The sequence below is a fragment of the Rana temporaria genome, chromosome 5 (assembly GCF_905171775.1).
Source record: "Rana temporaria chromosome 5, aRanTem1.1, whole genome shotgun sequence".
Classification (NCBI taxonomy): Eukaryota; Metazoa; Chordata; class Amphibia; order Anura; family Ranidae; genus Rana; species Rana temporaria.
The window spans coordinates 332782546-332803300 of NC_053493.1; the positions used below are offsets into that span (position 1 = coordinate 332782546).

A 20755-nucleotide genomic window follows, 5' to 3' on the forward strand; every position below is an offset into this window, starting at 1 on the left:
CAGTCTGGCTTCATGATGCCCACACTTAAGATGGCCCCAGTCAATTTCTATTTTATAAAGTGTCTAAATGCTGTAACAACCTAACAAAACGGTCCTTAGTTTACAGACTAACTTTACTAAAATACATTAAGCTTGTGTATTACAGGGGTATTTATATTTAAAAAGTGAAATTGTGCCGGAACTCCGCTTTAAGGACCTTGCCCCTTTTTGCGATTCGGCACTGCGTCGCTTTACTGAAAATTGCGCGGTCGTGCAACGTGGCTCCCAAATAAAATTGGCGTCCTTTTTTTCCCACAAATAGAGCTTTCTTTTGGTGGTATTTGATCACCTCTGCGGTTTTTATTTTTTGCGCTATAAACAAAAATAAAGCGACAATTTTGAAAAAAAAAGCAATATTTTTTACTTTTTGCTATGATAAATATCCCCAAAAAAGATATAAAAACATTTTTTTTCTCAGTTTAGGCTGATACTTATTTTTGGTGCAAAATTTATAGCGTTTACAAAATAGGGATAGTTTTATGACATTTTTATTAATATATATTTTTTTACTACTAATGGCGGTGATCAGCAATTTTTTTCGTGACTGCAACATTATGGCGGACACATCTGACAATTTTGACACATTTTTGGGGCCATTGTCATTTTCACAGCAAAAAGTGCTATAAAAATGCATTGATTACTGTGAAAATGACAATTGCAGTTTAGGAGTTAACCACTAGGGGGCGCTGTAGGGGTTAAGTGTGACCTCATATGTGTTTCTAACTGTAGGGGGGCGGGGCTGGACGTGTGACGTCATTGATCGTCTTTCCCTATATCAGGGAATGACAGTGCCACTGTGAAGAACGGGGAAGGTGTGTTTACACACACTTCTCCCCCTTTCTTCAGCTCCTGTGACCTATCGCGGGACACCGGCGGTGATCGGGTCAGCGGGTCCCGCGGCCGCAGAGCTTTCGGACCGGGTCACGTGCGTGCGCCGGCAGTGCGCGCGCGACCCGCGGCTGAGCTCTTAAAGGCGACGTACCTGTGCCCAGCCGTGCTATTCTGCCAAGGTTTATGTGCAGGAGGCGGTCCTTAGGTGGTTAAAGATATGTTCCAATATACAGTATACTGGAAATACTAATTCATAATTCTATTTTTTACTTTTGAAACCTGTGAAATATTCTATGCAAAGCACAAGTGGTACAGTTATTTTATGACTTTATGTTTGTAAAATTACATGATGAAACATTAACTGAGTTAAAGGGGTTGTAAAGGTAAAAAATATTTTCCCTAAATACCTTCATTTACTTAGTGCAGTCCTCCTTCACTTACCTCATCCTTCAATTTTGCTTGTAAATGTCTTTATTTCTTCTGAGAAATGCTCACTTCCTGTTCTTCTGTCTGTAACTACACACAGTAATGCGACACTTTCTCCCTGGTGTGGAGAAAGCCTCTTGAGGGGAGAGGGGGCGAGCAGGCAAGTCAGGATGCTCTCTACTTTGCAGATAGAGAAAGGAGCTGTGTGTTAGTGGGCATCCTGACACTCCTGCTCGCCCCCTCCCCCCTCAAGAGGCTTCTCCACACCAGGGAGAAGTGTCACATTACTGTGTGTAGTTACAGACAGAAGAACAGGAAGTGAGGATTTCTCAGAAGAAATAAGGACATTTAAAAGCAAAATGGAAGGATGAGGTAAGTGAAGGAGGACTGCACTAAGGTAAAGGAAGCTATTTAGGGGGGGAAAAATTACCTTTACAACCCCTTTAAGAAAAATGCGGGGGTTTTTTTCGAATACATTTTGGCCATAGTCTCTAGAATGTTACTTATGTTGGCAAAATGCAGAGGAGACCACATACAATTCTAAATACATTTGTGGTAATTTATAATCCCCCAAAGTACCTACCTGCATCTGCTGGACAGACATATACTTTATAACTCTCTCATGTAGTCCTGAAATGTGTTTTGTAGTAAAAATATTAACTTAAATTCATCAAGTTAAGTACAGCCCTCTCTTCTTCTACCATCTGCCCCTCCCTATTAGTTAATGGGCAATCGACAGTGACATGTGAGACGGGGGGGTGTAAGAAATATTTTTTTTTTCAATATTGTGACCAGTTGTTTTTAAGTGACCATGGGGTTACTTTGCTAACTGAGATAAAACTTTAACTAGGATAAAACATATGCCGTGTTATTAAAACATTATCACCAAATCAGAATCATACTGTAAGACATTTTCCCCTAAAACAAATGATTTTTAAAGATATCTAAAGCCAGTTTTTGTTTTATTTTGGTTAGAGAAGAAAACTGTAAAGAACCCTTTTCTTTTCTGTTAATGACTGAAATGTTTTATTTTTCCTTACTTTTAGTACCAGTGTCCATGAACACTGAAAACGTATTCAAAGATTAAGTTATGTTTTAAAGTGGAGGTTCACCCAAAAACTCAATTTTTAACATTAGATTGAGGCTCATTTTGTGAAGGGGAATCGGGTTTTTTTTTTTTAATCGAAGCCGTACTTACCATTTTAGAGATAGATCTTCTCTGCCGCTTCCGGGTATGGGCTGCGGGACTGGGAGTTCCTATTTGATTGACAGGCTTCCGACGGTCGCATACAGCGCGTCGCGATATTCCGAAAGTAGCCAAACGTCGGTGCGCAGGCGCCGTATAGAGCTGCACCGACGTTTGGCTTCTTTCGGCTACTCTTGACACAATGTATGCGATCGTCGGAAGCCTGTCGGAAGCCTGTCAATCAAATAGGAACGCCCAGTCCCGAAGACCATACCCGGAAGCGGCGTAGAAGATCTATCTCTAAAACGGTAAGTACTGCTTCGATTTAAAAAAAAACCACCAGATTCCCCTTCACAAAACGAGCCTCAATCTAATGTTAAAAATTGTTTTTCGGGTGAACTCCCGCTTTAATGGATTGTTGGTGTTCAGCAAACTCTACAAGCAACACTGCACAAAATAATTGATGCGGACTCTAGTTAAAACGGTATTCTAGTTTTGTTTAGTTAGGTTTATTTGCCAGGAATAATGCTGGAACCTCTATGAATTTCTAATTGCTCTCTGTGTCCCTAGTCCCGGTTAGCCTGGATGACTCTCCCGAGGACAGAAAGTAAATGAATATCTAAAATGTTAAGCTGACCATAGACAAATTGAAGTTCAGCTGGTTCAGCAGGGACAGACTGAATTTGTATCTGTGTTTGGCCATTCTGTTTGACAGAGGTCAATCTTTAGATTGATTTGTTAAAAAAATGACCTATCTATGGCCAGCTTTTGCCACTGTTACAGGAAAAGTGGGAAAATCTCTTTATGGAAAGATTCATTTCAGTGACAACTACTCATGGTAGGATACCCCCTCACTTTGAGCAGATTTCCTCATTACCTATTGCAATGAAAGGCAGTGAGGACATATATCTCCAATGCAGACAGAGATCGCTATAAAATCATGACAGAGGTTCGAATTTCTCCCTACTCTATCCAAAACATAATGACATTGTTTTTTTTAAATAAAGATGCATTTACCGTTTTTGACTGATATTCTAGATTACAGATTTTAAATGTCATTATAGAAATATTTGTAAGTTTTATTAAAGGCTAAGTTTGCCTTTTTTAATAAAATGAACTATGCAGTCAAGGGTCCCTAGTAGCTTAAAACACACTGTCCATAGTTTCATAGTTTCATACTGTAGTACAGGGATAAGCAATTAGCGGACCTCCAACTGTTGCCAAACTACAAGTCCCATCATGCCTCTGCCTCTGGGTGTCATGCTTGATGCTGTCAGAGTCTCGCTATGCCTCATGGGACTTGTAGTTTGGCAACAGCTGGAGGTCCGCTAATTGCATATCCCTGCTGTAGTAGGTAAGGTTGAATAAAGACAATAGGCCATCCAGTTCAACCTGTGTAGGTGTATGTGTGTCAGTGTCGATAATCATTTCCCATATCCCTGTATACTGTGTATTCACTACTGTGTATGCACGTCCAAGAATCTTTTAAAAATATCAATACTCCCTGCTGACACCACCAAGTGTGGAAGAGCATTCCACATCCTTATCGCCCTGACAGTGAAAAAAAAACCTATGCAGCTTAAGGTTAAACCTTGTGTGTCCCCGTGTCCTCTTACACTCCCTGAGACTAAAAAGGTTTTTCATACGCTGGGATCACCATTAAGGTATTTGTATACCGCTATCATATCTCCTCTCAAGCATCTCTTCTTCAGGGAGAATACATTTAGTGCTTTTAGTCGTTCCTTGTAATTGAAGTCCTCTAGTCCCTTGTTAATTTTGTTGCCCTTCTCTGAAATCTCTCTCATCCTTTCTGAGGACTGGTGACCAGAACTGAACAGAATACTCCAGATGTGGCTGAACCAGAGTTTTTCATAACGTGGCAGGATTATCGTTGTATCTCTGGAGTAAATTCCCTTTTTTTGTGCAAGCTAATAGTCTGCTGCCTTTGCTTGCTGCAGCTTGACATTTTATGCTATTGCTCAGTCTGTCGTCTACCAGGACCCCCAGATCTTTCTCCATCTGATTCCCCCAGAGGTTCTCCCCCTAGTGAGTAGTTTGTGTTTATATTTTTAGCCCCCAAGTGCATTACCCAACATTTTCTCCACATTAAACCTCATTGGCCATGTAGTTGCCCTCCCCATTTTTTTTAGGTCTTCCTGTAAAATCTCTATATCCTGATATGATATTATTATTATTATTATTATTATTATTATTATTATTATTATTATTATTATTATTATTATTATTAATAATAATTTTATAATGCCCTGCTTATTTTAGTGTCATCCACAAAAACTGAGATTGAGCTTTTTCAGAGAAATATTGTTTAATGTAATTGCCATACCTCTAGCTACTTCTGGCACGTCCAAGACTGTCCAAAAAAGGCCCCGTATTGTTCACATTTCTCTTTCTGTTTAGGTGCTAGAATGGGGGAGACGTTGAGTGAATGCCCACAAGTTGAGTGCTCTCCCTGCTGTTGAAAGTCCAAGACTAGCACCCTTAAAATCCCTCATATGTTACTTTGGTCTCAGGTCAAGTGCTGGCTTCAGGGAGTTTCTCTCCACTCAACTGATTACAGTAGTATAGGAGTTGACTAAGCCCATTTGGGGTGAAGTGCATCAGTGGGAGCACTCTCCCTAGTTTAAAACCTCTGCATACACAGTGCACTCTCCCTCCCCTGTAATAGCAGAGGCGGAGCTCAGTGTCACTGTCACAGGGGAAAGAGATTGCACTGTGCATTTTGAACTGGGTAGAGCGATCGCTCCTTTGATGATAGGGGCAACCTCCCAACTTATACCAGGTCCTAGCAACTATCTAGGATTGGAAATGCAAATATTATTGAAGTTTTTCTGCCAGGCTTTGGGGTCCTGCAAATGGCCTGGAGATATAGCAGTTAAATTCAGCAATATTTTTCTAAACCACACAGTGTATTTTAACCTACTGAGGCTCCTTGATTGCTTAGTTCACTTTATTAAAAATGTGAACTTAGCCTTTAAATTCCATTTCTGTTTATAAGGACTTGGACCATATTAAAACCCATTTACTGCATACAACTTAATGTTTTAGTTTGTATGTGCCAGAAATCGACATGCTTGTATTATGCCTCAGATGCCCTCTTTCAATAATAACACATTAATTTCAATTAATATGTTATTGCAGAGATGTTACCATATATATAATGACATAATTATATTTAATTGGTACATTTTGCAATGATTCTTTGGTAATTTCATTCAGGCTATAAGAATGAGTAGGAACACAATTCAGCACCTTCTGAAGAGATGATTATCCCTTTTTACTGTGAAATACCTTCATTCCTTTTATGTTAATATTTGGTGGATTCAACTCTTTCCCTCAGAAGAGATGAAAGCCGAAGGCTTTAGTAATTACTTTTTGTATTATTGTATACATATATACCTAACTATAACTACAGAGCTATTCAAGAATGAACTTGTAAAGTTGTTTCAGAATAAGATGTCCTGTCACTATTTATCTAGGACACTGAGACAGACAGCTCAAGGGACACTCCCCCCATTATCTATAAAATAAGGTCAACAAATATTCAACTTGTTTTCTTTTTTTTTTCTTATAAAACAGAAATAATGTGATACAATGTAGAAATCTGTATAGAGAGCTGTAATAGTGCAGCATTTACTAAATATAACGTAAATATATATTTAAAGGTGATCTATGGTCACAGCATACACTTTGGTTGTATAATATTAGCATTGTAATAACAATACAAACAATTAGGGATGCACTGATACAATTTTTTTTTATAAATGTATAAATACTGATACTTTTTTTTAGTACTCGCCGATACCAATTACTGATGCCTACCGAAACTGTTGTGTTTTCACTTCAGCTGTCAGCAAAGGTACAAAGTATTGAAAAGTTATTTACAAATTAAATAAAACATTTTTTTTTTAATTTTTCTCTTTTTCAATTTGAAATGTGTACATATATGTTAATACCGGTATATATGTGTAAAAATATTCTCTAACAAAGCAAACAAAAACAAAAAAGTTTTAATTGTTTAAAATTTATAAAATATACTAATAATTAAATGGAGGAGAATAGGGAGTTAATTAAGGCTGATTAGAGTAAATTAAGGGTTAATAAGAGGTTAAACAGAGGAACATTTGTTCACCCCTTTGATTTGCAGATGAAAAAACAGAAAGATACAATAAAAAACAATGTTTCTTTTTATTTTAGTATTTCAGCTGAGCAATGTTTTTAATAAACGTATTGACAGCTCCAATTACCGGACTTCTTTAATACTTCAGCTGTCAACAGGGGAAACCCACTGACAGCTCAAAGAACCGAGTCTGAAAGTATCAGTTTCAGGTATCGGTGCATTTGCACGAGTACTAATACTTGTGCAAATACTGGGTATCGGCACAGATACCTATACTAGTATCGGTGCAACCCTACAAACAATAATTATTTTTGGATAATCTAAGATAGGCATATTTGAAATATCTCCTTTCATGTTGTGAGTGCTGCCTGTTTGCTGGTCATTTCTTTCAACTGCCTGGATTCCTGGCATGCTTTGTAGCTTCTTCTGGTCAGGAAGGGGGTAAATTCTTCTGGGGCTGAAGTGAGTGAGTAACTTGTATAGTGCTACAAATGTGAACTAAATCGCCTCAAGGCACTTGTGTGCAATTTCATCCTGATCCTTCAGAAGAGGTGGATCTTAAGTTTTTTCCTAAAGGCCCGATGGTTTTCTTCCATGCGGATGTTCATGGTTAATTACTAAGAAAAAAAGAAAAAAGAGTAAAAAGAAAGAAAAATACCTGGTGACAAAATACCACACTAGAACCCAGTGAAGCAGATTGGGAGATTTCCCTGGGGAAGTACTGTAGGTTGTGTGATTGATGCCACCAAATGCTTTCAAAAACTTTGCCAGGAGTCCACTCCTTTAATGTTTTCATGACCAAATTCTAAATATCACACCTGTCAGAACAGAAAATTTCACTTTCATGAATTACGATATACATTCTGATTCATGGTTACTTTTAGTTACATTTCCTACATATAAAACAAACAAAAACTTTATATATACATTTGCAAATTTAATACGATTCATTTACCTTGTTTTGTAACTGACTGTGTTTCTTTGCCTAGTCTGAACTGTCGGAGGGCATTGCGGTCCTGGTTGGATGTAACGACCGAATTCAAGCAGTGATTTCACAACTAGAGGAAACTTGTAAAACTGTGGAGGTAAGAGATGCTGAATGTGAGGTTTAGAACAATTACATTTTTTTGTTACCATTTTATCATTACTTTATTTCAATTGAATTACATCATTTACAACATTAGTCCTATGCTTTCTAAAATTAAGTTTTAGGATTTACATATATAAGTATTTATATATAGAATGTGTTCTTTTGGAAATATAGTAAAGTGCAAGGGAGTGTAATAGCTTGTCTTTACTTTTCTGTAACTTTAAATATAAAATATTTCGTAAGAAGGTCAAACAAAAAGATAAGAAGAGGTACCAAAATGTTCTTTTTCTATTTTTTTTTTTTTTTTTTACAGAGCTTTTTTTCACTTCTGTTAAAGTCCACTCTGTTGCCTTTAGAGTCCCGAAGCACATTTGCATATACTTTCTGACTCCCTAAAGTAGTGCAGATAATTTTTTTTTGCAGAGTGTTTAGATAAAATATCTCCATCAGAATTTCTGAAGTCCGAATTATTTATATTAGAGACACACACTACTGTAGTAATTGTTTATTCATGTTTTCTACATATTATGCAGTCCATGATTCAACCTACTTTTGTCCTAAAGCTGAAATGTATTTTTGTTTGGAATTAATCTTTTACTCAAGTAATGTGAGCCTAAATGACTGAGAAAATTGAGTCTGGAGAATTCCCAGGTGCGTAGATTTGGCATTTGACTGGTGTTACATGCAGTAAAGAGTGTGTATAGACAAAAACTTTTTTATTTTTTATTTTTTTGGATAGAGAAGGATTACATCATCTGTCAGGTCTTGATGGTGGTATTTTTCTTCACTTTCTGCACCAAAGACGCCAGAGGAAGTAAAAAAAAAAAAACTTTTGCAAATTGAGGAATTTTCCCTTTAGGCAATTATCCCTAGAAATGGTTCCAATTGAGAGATTTACCTCACTACCTGTTCTGGTGTTAACTGTAATGGTTTGCTTTATCATCACTATCTGACCCAGCAATGAAGGTCATTAGGACCAATAATGAGGGTGAATTTCTCCAATGTGGACTCAAGAGCAATGGAATTCTGTCAACAGCCATGTTGGAAAAAAAAATCTCAATCAGAGGCTACAGGCAACAGGCAAAGAGCCCTGTTCCAGCACGCAAGCCTGTTTGATCCATTGAACGTATTTTCTCTAGGGTTCAAACATTCTGCTAAGCCTCTTACCTGTGGGGGTGGTTCCCTTCACTTCATCACCTCTTCACTTGCACAGATTTGCATGGTTTGAAGTCGTCACCATATTTTGAACTTTGTTAACACCAAAGTTTGGTCATGCATTACATCACTTCCAAATTTAAATTACCTTTAGTAACTTCTTCATTTTCAATATGTAGGCTAGCATGCAAAAAAAAAGGATGATCATTCGTCCAATAATCTCATTGTGTGTACCAGATTTTACTCTGTCCAAAGCTAAAATAAAAAAATGTGGCTGTACATACACTTTAAGGCCCCACCAAACACAGATTTGAAGCATATTCTCAAAGGTTTAACCACTTTACAACCGGAGGCCATCTTTTAACGGCCTCGACTTTGTGCGTCTTTGTGCGGTGATATCTGAATGATGCCTGCAGCTACAAGCATCATTCAGATATCACCGTCTTCAGCCGCCGATTCTGTGCACTATAAGAACGATCAAAGCGGCAGTTCCGCCGCTTGATCATTCTTATAGGCGGCGGGAGGGGACTTCCCCCCTCCCGCCGCCATCCGGTGCTTCCCAGAGCTCTCCCGTGCCATCGGGGGCCCGGAGAGCGAATCGACCGGCGCTGTCTGGGAAGCATAGAGATGACTGGTGACCAGATGGTCACCAGTCATCTCTATGACCGTCAGAGGCCCGGGCACGACGGTAGCCGCAAGTAAACAAAGCCGCAATTGCGGCTGTCGGCATGTGATCGGTGAATTTTTTTTCACCAATTTCATGCTTGTAAGCCTGGAGGAGAGATGTGGGGTCTTATTAACCCCACATTTCTCCATAAAGAGGACCTAGCACAGTGATTCCTATTACAAGGGATGTTTACATTCCTTGTAATAGGAATAAAAGTGATAAAAAAAAAATTCAAAAAAAGTGTAAAAAAATAAAAATTAAGTAAAATAAAAAAATATATATATTTTTTTTTAAACGCCCCTGTCCCCAGTAGCTCTCGCGCTGAAGCAAACACGCATGCAAGTCCCGCCCACTAATGTAAACGCCGTTCAAACCCCACATGTAAGGTATTGTCACGTGCGTTAGAGCATGTGCAACAGTTCTAGCACCAGACCTCCTCTGTAACTCGAAAATTGTAACCTGTAAAAAAAATTAAAGTGTTGCCTATGGAGATTTTTAAGTACCAAAGTTTGGCGCCATTCCATGAGTGTGCGCAATTTTAAAGTGTGACATGTTAGGTATTTATTTACTCGGCTTAACATCATCTTTCACATTATACAAAAACATTGGGCTAACTTTACAGTTTTGTCTTTTTTTAATTCATGAACCTGTTTTTTTCCCTATAAAAAGGCGTTTTAAAAATGATTGCGCAAATACCATGTGAGAAAAAAAGTTGCAATGACCACCATTTTATTTCCTAGGATGTCCGCTGAAAAAAAATATAATGTTTGAGGGTTCTAATAAATTTTCTAGCAAAAAAATTGTGATTTCTCTTTCATTCATGGATGGACACAGCCTTATTCTTGACATAGTGGGATTAACCTATCTATTTTTAGGAGTGACTAGGCCAGTGCCGATCCTGACCTCCCTGGGGCCCTAAGAAAAATGACATGGCACATTAAAAATGAGAAGCGGGGAGCGCTGATGACAGTGACATGTCACATTAAAGAAAGTTGAGAAGCGCAGGGGGAGGGGGTGTTCTGCTGTCGGAAATGACATCTTACATTAAATTGAGAAGCGGGGGGTGCTGACTTCTTACCTCTTCTCCCATGCAGCCGGCGAGTTGAGAAGCGGGGTGAGGGGGCGAAAATGACTTCTTACCAGGCGGGGCCTCTAGTAATTTGGGGGGCCCTAAGCGCCTTGCATAGTGAGCCTATAGGGCGGATCGGCCCTGGACTGGGCAGAAGTGTTAACTTCAAAGCAGAACCGCCCACTGACTATATCCCCTCAGCCTGCACCAAACAATTCAGTTTTTTCTGCCTAGTCTAAGGAAAAGACATGGCTCTATTCAGGCCCATGGCTTGGAGGCTTTTAGTTTGGATTCATTTTTTGGATTTTTAATTTATTTTTTTCCCTGCGATCTTCAATCAACTGCCGAGTGGGTGACAGGCTGGATCCCAGATCCTTGTATTCTTCCCAGTTTCGGCCATCAAGCGTGTGCCGACCATAGCTGCACGCGGGGTCGTCCACGACATGCCCGTCGCTCTATGGGTGGCCGGTGAGCTATATGCTCCAGGGCTTGCATCGGACTGGTCTACAGGGCCAAGTCGTAGTAGCCTGGCCGACAACCACCTCCGTTACCATGCGGTAAATGTGCTTCGATCAACTGCCGACTGGGCGACAGGCTGGATCCCAGATCCTTGTATTCTTCCCAGTTTCGGCCATCGAGCGTGTGCCGACCATAGCTGCGCGTGGGTCGTCCACGACATGCCCGTCGCTCTACGGGTGGCCGGTGAGCTATACGCTCCAGGGCTTGCATAAAGACCGATCTACAGGGCCGAGTCGCAGTAGCCTGGCTGACAGTCATCTTCGTTACCATGCGGAAGATGCACTGTCCAGGATGCTTCCAGCATAAACCCACAGGAAGGGTAAGTAGCTACTACCTTGCTTTAGCAAGAAGACAGAGCTGGGCATCCTTGGAGAGGTGAGTAAAGGGCCTTATCCCCCTTCTCTCCCCCCCTCCTCCTCCTAGGCTCTCTGAGCTAGCTGCTGGGCATGGGTTCCTCTGGAGAGCTTCACTTGGGGAACCATAAGTCACTAAATCAGAGTATAAGCTGCATGTCCTGCTCCATGCTGTCGGCGGCCATGTTTGGTGTATTCATGCCGTATTTTTTTACTTGCACAATGTATAAAGCCGCATAAGAGATTCTGCTTTCCTGTGTGTCTTGCTCCATGCGGTCGACACCCAGGTTGGTGTTCATGCTGTATTCTCACTGGTGGCCACCTTCTTGTAAGGCCCTTTTTTGGGCAATTTCTGCTGAGGTGTACTGACTGCTGCATTACTCTGCTGCACTGTGGTTTTCTGCCCTGTTGGCCTCTAGTGTCAGATCAGCGGCCATTGTACCATGGATCAGACCATTTTAAAAACGGCAGATGAACAGATACATGCGACTGAGCAGTCTGAAAGACTTACAAAAATCGCAGCCTTTGATCCCAGCTTTGGAGAGCACAGATCGACAGACACACTCTGCAGGCAGCAGCTCTGCTAGCTAAACCATCTGTTACGATTCCTGGGTGGTGAGTCCTCTGGGGGGGAACCCCTCATCTCTGCTGCAGCCAGGAGTGGTGGGTTACTTGTTTGGGGGTCCCTGTGTCAGGTGTGTGGGACACCTGAGCTGGCAATTGATGCCCCTGCACCCGATTTATCGGTGGACGCTAGGTGGCAATCCTAGATGCCTTCATAGCCAAGGTGGAAGCAGCGCATGGGAGAATAGGGGCTAGAAAGCGCCCCCTCCCTCCGCCATCTGCTGGGGACAACTCAGATGCGTTGCCGGATCCAGCTGGCACTCATGACCCTGGCCCTGAGGTGAAGATGTGGACCAGAAACCCTCTTTAAGAGAGTTTCTTGAAAAGATGGACCTCGCCCCCGATAGTGGACCCTCCTGTGTCCAGATTAAACAAGCTCTACCATACCGGTGGAGGGGGCTCCCGCCTTCAAAGACTCTGCGGACGAGAAGGGTGAGGCGATCACCCGCAAACCTGTACACGGTAGTGTGTTGACGGTATGCCCAACCATTATTGGGGCCCTGGTGTCTCAGACACGCACGGAAGGGGCAAAGATGCTGCTCTATGGGTTACAAGCATCAGGCTTCCTCGAACGAGGTAGCCCTAGCTGAACTTCTAGTACAAGGCCTAAAATTCATTTGTGAATCAGCCTTGGTCACTATTCCTCTGCTGGCCAGAGCTTCAGGTCAGGCGGCGCCGTCTACTTTGGTTAAGATTTGGTCCGCCAACCAATCTTCCAAGAAAGCCCTGATGGACTTGCCCTTTAAGGGCGACAGACTTTTTGGAACTCCCCTGGATGACATAATTAAAGATGCTACAGGAGGTAGAGCACACTGCTCCCACAAAGGGGGAAGGAGCCACGCCATAGGCAAGGGCCCTTCACTGCACACAAGCGTTTTTTTCGTCCACCCAGTACGGCGGGTAAAAGACCACAGGCCGATAAAGCGCCTGCTCAGGGACTGAGACATCCCTGGTTTCGCAAACTCAAACCTGCAGACAAAGCTACATCCGCATGAAGGTTTGCCCCCACCCATCTCTCAGGTGGGGGGACGTCTTTGCAAATTCGCGACCCGGTGGACATCTCAGGTCCCCGACCGGTGGGTTTGCAAAGTAGTGTCTTTAGGGTACAAGATAGAACTTCTATCTTGCCCACCAAACTGGGAAGACCACTATTAATTTGTGGCATCGGCACCAAGGGTGTTCACCAAGGTGCTTGCCCCAATTCTCGCCCTACTAAGACAACGTGGCATCGCTGTCGTGGGCTACTTGGACAATCTGCTTCTGAAGGGCGCTTCAGCCTCAGAATTAGAGGTGAGTGTGTCTCAGACACTTGGGTGGCTACTGAACATTCAGAAGTCAGTAATGGTAACGACTCAACGCCTAGTATATCTGGGATTGATTCTGGACTCCTCAGAGGCAAAGGTTTGCTTCCCTGTGGAAAAGTTGCAGACCCTTCGGGCTGCGGTGCGGTAGTTGACATCCCAGAAGGGTCGTCACTCTGCTTTTGCATGCAAGTCCCGGGCCTCATGGTGGCCTCCTTCGAGGCGGTACCATAGGCGCAATCTCTTACGCGAGTGCTACAGAAGGAAATTCTGTCCAGATGGGACAAGCGCCCATCATCCCTGGATTATCTAATCAGGGTGAGCCACTTGGTCAGGGCCTCCCTTGTTGGTGGCTGACCTTATCGGCACTTCTGTCCGGGAAGTCGTTCCTTTTTCTTCACTGGATAGTCATTGTGACGGACGCCAGCCTTACCGGTGGGGGAGTCTGGGGGGTTCAGTCGACCCAGGGTCGCTGGTCTCCAGAGGATTCCCATTTGCCAATCAAGGTCCTGGAGCTTCGGGCGATCAGGCTGTGCCTCTCCACATGGTCTCTGAGGCTACGAGGGCGTCCAGTCAGGATCCAGTCGGACAACGCCACGGCGGTGGCATATGTCAACCATTAAGGAGGAACAAGTAGCTTGGCTGCAGCGTCATAAGTCACTCACATCCTAAGGTGGGCAGAAAAGAGCATACCGGCACTGTCAGCCATATACATTCCGGGTGTGGAAGACTGGCAGACGGACTACCTGTGTCGCCAGATGCTGGACCAAGAAGAATGGTCTCTGCACCCGGAGGTGTTTCTGCTCCTTTGCCTAAGATGGGGCATGCCAGATGTAGATCTCCTGGCGTCTCGACTGAATCGGAAGGTATTGAGGTTTGTGGCCAGGTCAAGTGACCCATGGGTGGACGCGACAGATGCGTTAGTGGCCCTGTGGAGTCAGTACTGGCTAATCTATGCCTTCCCTCCTCTAAAGCTCCTGCCTCTTCTGCTGCACAGAGTGGAGGCAGAGGGGATTCCTATGATCCTAATTTCTCCGCATTGGCCTCGGCGTCCTTGGTACGCCGATCTAGTGCGGCTAGTAGCAGACGTCCCTTGGCGTCTACCGCTGAGAGAGGACCTGCTGTCACAAGGTCCCATACTGCATCCTGCTTTACAGTCACTGGCTTAACGGCATGGCTATTGAAAGCCAGGTACTAAGGGCCAGATTCACAAAAGAGATACGACGGCGTATCTCCTGATACGTCGTCGTATCTCTGAGATACGATTGTCGTATCTATGCGGCTGATTCATAGAATCAGTTACGCATAGATAGCCCTAAGATCCGACAGGTGTAATTGACTTACACCGTCGGATCTTAGGCTGCAATTCTAGGCCGGCCGCTAGGTGGCGATTCCATTGCGGTCGGCGTAGAATATGCAAATGACTAGTTACGGCGATTCACGAACGTACGCTTTACCCGTCGCTCTAAATTTACGTCGTTTCCGTCGAGATACGCCGCGTAAAACTAAGGCTGCCCTCTAGGTGGCCTAGCCAATGTTAAGTATGGCCGTCGTTCCCGCAACTAAATTTTAAAATTCACGTTGTTTGCGTAAGTCGTCCGTGAATGGCGCTGGACGCCATTTACGTTAACGTCGAAACCAATGACGTCCTTGCGACGTCATTTAGCGCAATGCACGTCGGGTAATTTTACGGACGGAGCATGCGCAGTACGTTCGGCGCAGGAACGCACCTAATTTAAATGGTGCCCGCCCCATTTGAATTAGGCGGGCTTGCGCCGAGCGGATTTACGTTACACCGCCGCAAGTTAAGAGCTTTGTGAATCAGGCAGTTACGCTGTAAACTTGCGGCGGTGTAACGTAAATGGGATACGTTACGCCGCCGCAGCGTAAAGTATTTCTATGTGAATCTGGCCCTAAGAGACCGGGGCCTGTCGGATTCTGTGATTCCTACCATGAGGAAGGCTAGGAAGTTATCCTCTAGAAGGATTTATTATCGCACTTAGAGAGCTTACTTAGCCCTTTGCGAGGAAATTAAGTGGATTCCTCGGACTCATATAGGGCCAGATCCACAAAAACCTGGCGTAACTTAAAAAATCCCATTTAAGTTACACTGCCTTAAAGTTTCTACCTAAGTGCCCGATCCACAAAGCACTTATCTAGAAATTTCAGGCTGTGTAACTAAAATTCCGCCGGCGCAAGGCGTTCCTATTCAAATGGGGCGAGTCCCATTTAAATGAGGCGCGCTCCCGCGCCGGCCGTACTGCGCATGCGCGAAGTTACGTTACGCCGAGTTTTGAGGATCGCGACGGCTTAAAAAAGTTGCGTCGGGAAAAAAAAAATGACAGCGGCATGCATTCCTGAGGGAGAACTCCATGCCAATTTTCAAAGAAAAAACCGGCATGGGTCCCCCCCCCAGGAGCATACCAGGCCCTTAGGTCTGGTATGGGTTGTAAGGAGACCCCCCCACGCCGAAAAATTGACGTAGGGGGTCCCCCTACAATCCATACCAGACCCGTATCCAAAGCACGCTACCCGGCCGGTCAGGAAGGGAGTGGGGACGAGTGAGCGCCCCCCCCCCTCCTGAGCCGTGCCAGGCCGCATGCCCTCAACATGGGGGGGTTGGGTGCTCTGGGGCAGGGGGGCGCACTGCGGGCCCCCCCACCTCAGAGCACCCTGTCCCCATGTTGATGAGGACAGGACCTCTTCCCGACAACCCTTGCCATTGGTTGTCGGGGTCTGCGGGCGGGGGCTTATCGGAATCTGGGAGTCCCCTTTAATAAGGGGGCCCCCAGATACCGGCCCCCCACCCTAAGTGAATGGATATGGGGTACATCGTACCCCTATCCATTCACCTGTAGGCAAAAAGTTAGTTAGTAAACACACAACACAAGGCTTTTTAAAATATTTTATTATTCTGCTCCGGATGCCCCCCCTGTCTTCGTTATTAGCTCAATTAGCAGGGGGGGCTTCTTCCGCTCTCCGGGGGTCTTCCGCTCTCCGGGGGTCTTCTCCGCTCTCCGGGGGGGGCTTCTCCGGACTCCGGGGGGCTTCTTCCATCTTCTCCCCTCTTCCGCTGTTGACTCGGCGAACCCCAGTTCTTCTGCAGCTCTCCGGTACCTTCTTCTTCAGCGCTGGCTGCCTGCTATGTTTGTGTGTTAGCTCAATTAGTAACAGGCAGCCGGCGCGGTCTTCTGTGACGTCAGGGTCTTCTCTTCCCTTCTTCCGATGTTGACTCGTCGCCTGTTGTCGCTGTAATGATGGAAGCGCGCCTTGCATCCCATTTATATAGGCATCACCGTCCCATCATGCTCCGGCAGGTACCCACGTGGTGGGTGCCTACCCACGTGCACCCACCACGTGGGTACCTACCGGAGCATGATGGGACGGTGATGCCTATATAAATGGGATGCAAGGCGCGCTTCCATCATTACAGCGACAACAGGCGACGAGGCAACATCGGAAGAGGGGAGAAGAACAGAATAGAAGACCCTGACGTCACAGAAGACCGCGCTGGCTGCCTGTTTGAAATCGATCTAACACACAAACATAGCAGGCAGCCAGCGCTGAAGAAGAAGGCACCGGAGAGCTGCAGAAGAACCGGGGTTCGCCGAGTCAACAGCGGAAGAGGGGAGAAGATGGAAGAAGCCCCCCGGAGTCCGGAGAAGCCCCCCCCGGAGTCCGGAGAAGCCCCCCCCCGGAGAGCGGAGAAGACCCCCGGAGAGCGGAAGACCCCCGGAGAGCGGAAGAAGCCCCCCCTGCTAATTGAGCTAATAACGAAGACAGGGGGGGCATCCGGAGCAGAATAATAAAATATTTTAAAAAGCCTTGTGTTGTGTGTTTACTAACTAACTTTTTGCCTACAGGTGAATGGATAGGGGTACGATGTACCCCATATCCATTCACTTAGGTTGGGGGGCCGGTATCTGGGGGCCCCCTTATTAAAGGGGACTCCCAGATTCCGATAAGCCCCCGCCCGCAGACCCCGACAACCAATGGCAAGGGTTGTCGGGAAGAGGTCCTGTCCTCATCAACATGGGGACAGGGTGCTCTGAGGTGGGGGGGCCCGCAGTGCGCCCCCCTGCCCCAGAGCACCCAACCCCCCCATGTTGAGGGCATGCGGCCTGGCACGGCTCAGGAGGGGGGGGGGCGCTCGCTCGTCCCCACTCCCTTCCTGACCGGCCGGGTAGCGTGCTTTGGATACGGGTCTGGTATGGATTGTAGGGGGACCCCCTACGTCAATTTTTCGGCGTGGGGGGGTCTCCTTACAACCCATACCAGACCTAAGGGCCTGGTATGCTCCTGGGGGGGAACCCATGCCGGTTTTGTCTTTACAAATTGCCGTGGAGTTCTCCCTCGGGAATGCATACCAAATGCCGTCGCTGGAATGGGCTTTTACATGGTGTGACTAGTTTACACTTTGTAGAACCAGCCCTAATTTTACACTTGCAAAATAACACTTACGGCGAAAAAACGAAGCTGGAAAGCTTTGTGGATCGCCTTAAGTGCTAATTTGCATACTAGAAACGGCATTTCGACTCGAAATGCCCCCAGCGGCGGATGCGGTACTGCATCCTAAGATTCGGCAGTGTAATTCAATTACACATGCCGGATCTTCTGCCTAACTTTGGAAAAAGCCTTTTGAGGATCGTTTCCAAAGTTACACACAGACTGAACAGCAGTTAAGTCGGCGTATCTCTTTTGAGGATCTGGCCCATAGTGTCCAGAGTCCTGCTGTTCTTACAGCGCGGGGTGGACCAAAAAGCTTGCTTAAGCACGATTAACCACTTCCAGACCTGCGCACGATGATGTACGTCCTATTTTTAAAGATGGATATCTCGGTAACGGCAGCAGCTGCTGTCACAACCGAGGTATCCATTTTTAGTGTGCGCGGTCTGGAATCCGATAATGGCGGTCTCCGCGGCGGATTCACCGCGAGATCGCCGTTATCGGTTAGCGGGAGAGGGGCCCCCCCCCCCTCCCGCCGCTCTCCCGCGCCCTCTGCCACTTACCGGAGCCGTCGGTAGCGGCGGAGGCGATCGGATGCTGTCGGCTGGTGAGCGGGGACGAGACTGAAGGAAAAATCTCCTTCGCCCGTCCCCATAGCTCGGCTGGGCGGAAGTGACGTCAAAACGTCAGTCCCGCCCAGCCTCTTAAAGAGACAAATTTTGTTTTGGTCATTTGAAAAAATGACATTTGTTATTTTTTTTTTATTTTTTGCATTTAAGCACAAATATGAGATCTGAGGTCTTTTTGACCCCAGATCTCATATTTAAGAGGACCTGTCATGCTTTTTTCTATTACAAGGGATGTTTACATTCCTTGTAATAGGAATAAAAGTGATCAAATTATTATTATTTTTTTTTCAGTGTAAAAAATAATAAAATAAATAAAAAGAAATAAGAAAACAAAAAAAAAATGTTTTAAAGCGCCCCGTCCCGACGAGCTCGCGCGCAGAAGCAAACGCATACGCGAGTAGCGCCCGCATATGAAAACGGTGTTCAAATCACACAAGTGAGGTATCGCCGCGATCGTTAGAGCGAGAGCAATAATTATAGCCCTAGAGCTACTCTGTAGCTCAAAAAATGCAATCTCTAGAATTTTTTAAACATCGCCTATCGAGATTTTTAAGGGTAAAAGTTTGACGCCATGCCACGAGCGGGCGCAATTTTTAAGCGTGACATGTTGGGCATCATTTTACTCGGCGTAACATTATCTTTCAAAATATATAAAAAAATTGGGCCAAATTTATTGTTGTCTTATTTTTTAATTCAAAAAAGTGAATTTTTTCCAAAAAAAGTGCGCTTGTAAGACCGCTGCGCAAATACGGTGTGACAAAAAGTATTGGAATGACCACTATTTTATTCTCTAGGGTGTTAGAAAAAAAAATATATAATGTTTGGGGGTTTTAAGTAATTTTCTAGCAGAAAAAACTGTTTTAGTCTTGCAAACACCGAATCTGAAAAACACCTAAGGTCTGGAAGTGGTTAAGGGGAAGATATCTGCCCTGGCTGTTTTCTTTCAGCGACCCCTGGCGACTCACTCTCTAGTGAGAACATTTGTACAGGGGGTTCGGCATGTGGCCCCTCCGGTCCGTCCTCTACTACCTCCATGGGGATTTGAATAGCAGACGCACCTTGGCATCTACCGCTACGAGAGGACCTGCTGTCGCAAGGTCCCATAGGTCATCCTGACTTACAGTCAATGACTTTAACGCCATGACCTCTAGGTGCCTCAGAACCACCGTTTGAGAACATTAGGGAAGTTCCCTTGTTGACACTTTCTCAGAAAGTGGTCCTTTTGGTGGCTCTTAGGTCAGTTAAGACGGGTTCTGAGCTGGCAGCCTTGTCATGAAAGGCTCCCTATTGATCTTCCACAAGGATAAGGTGGTGCTGCATCCGCAGCCTTTTTTTCTTCCTAAGGTAATTTCGACCTTCCATCTCAAGGAAGACATTGTACTGCCATACTTTTGTCCTCATCTGTCGAATCCTAAGGAGACAACGTGGCATCCCTTGGACGTTGTCTGAGCTCTGAGAATATACTTGTCTGTTACGGCTTCGTTCCGGAGTTCAGACTCACTGTTTGTTTCGGTGGCTGGTCCCAAGAAGGGCCCAGCGGTCTCATCGGCCACCATTTCGAGGTGGACCCGACAGATCCTGATCAGGCTTACGCCCTATCACGATGCATTCGACTAGGGCAATGGTGTCTCTTGGGGTTTCTGACATCTAGTGTCTGTTACCCAGGTGTGTAAGGCGGCGACCTGGTCGCCCGGTCACACTTTCACTAAACTTTACAAGTTGATGTGAGTGCATCTTCGGATGCTTCTTCGGCCGCAAAGTTTTTCAGGCGGCTGTTTAGAGTTACAACTCCTCAGTTGAGGAGCTCTGTTTTGGGATGAAGTTTATTTTTATGCTGTTCCCACCCCTCATTTTGACACTGCTTTGGGACGTCCCACTATGTCAAGATTAAGGCTGTGTCCATCCATGAACAAAAGAGAAAATAGAGATTTTACGGTGAGCATAAAATCCTTTCTCTGAGTTCATGGATTGACACAGCACCCACCCCTCTTTGTCTGTACTGCTTGCTACGAACTGAATTGTTTGGTGCAGGCTGAGGGGATATAGTGGGACCGCACCCTGGGCGGGGCGGTTCTGCTTTGAAGTTAACACTTCTGCCTAGTCACTCCTAAAGATAGATAGGTTAATCCCACTATGTCAAGATTAAGGCTGTGTCCATTCATAAACTCAGAGAAAGAGATTTTACGGTGAGCATAAAATCCTATTTTTGACATGAAGGAGAGTGCCAAAGGAAGTGCCAAAAAAGGCCCGGTTGTCAAGTGGATAAATATATGTTGTATCTT

At 44.9% G+C, this 20755-nt stretch overlaps 1 protein-coding gene across 3 annotated transcripts in view; it reads left to right on the forward strand.

The window, feature by feature from the left end:
- Nucleotides 1-20755, forward strand: part of TRIM55 (tripartite motif containing 55) — a 202556-nt gene that overhangs the window by 61620 nt on the left and 120181 nt on the right. For all 3 annotated transcript variants that reach the window (XM_040354332.1, XM_040354331.1, XM_040354333.1), the window contains exon 4: nt 7610-7705. In XM_040354332.1, the coding sequence (XP_040210266.1) occupies nt 7610-7705 (96 nt within the window). The remainder of the gene's footprint in view (nt 1-7609; nt 7706-20755) is intronic.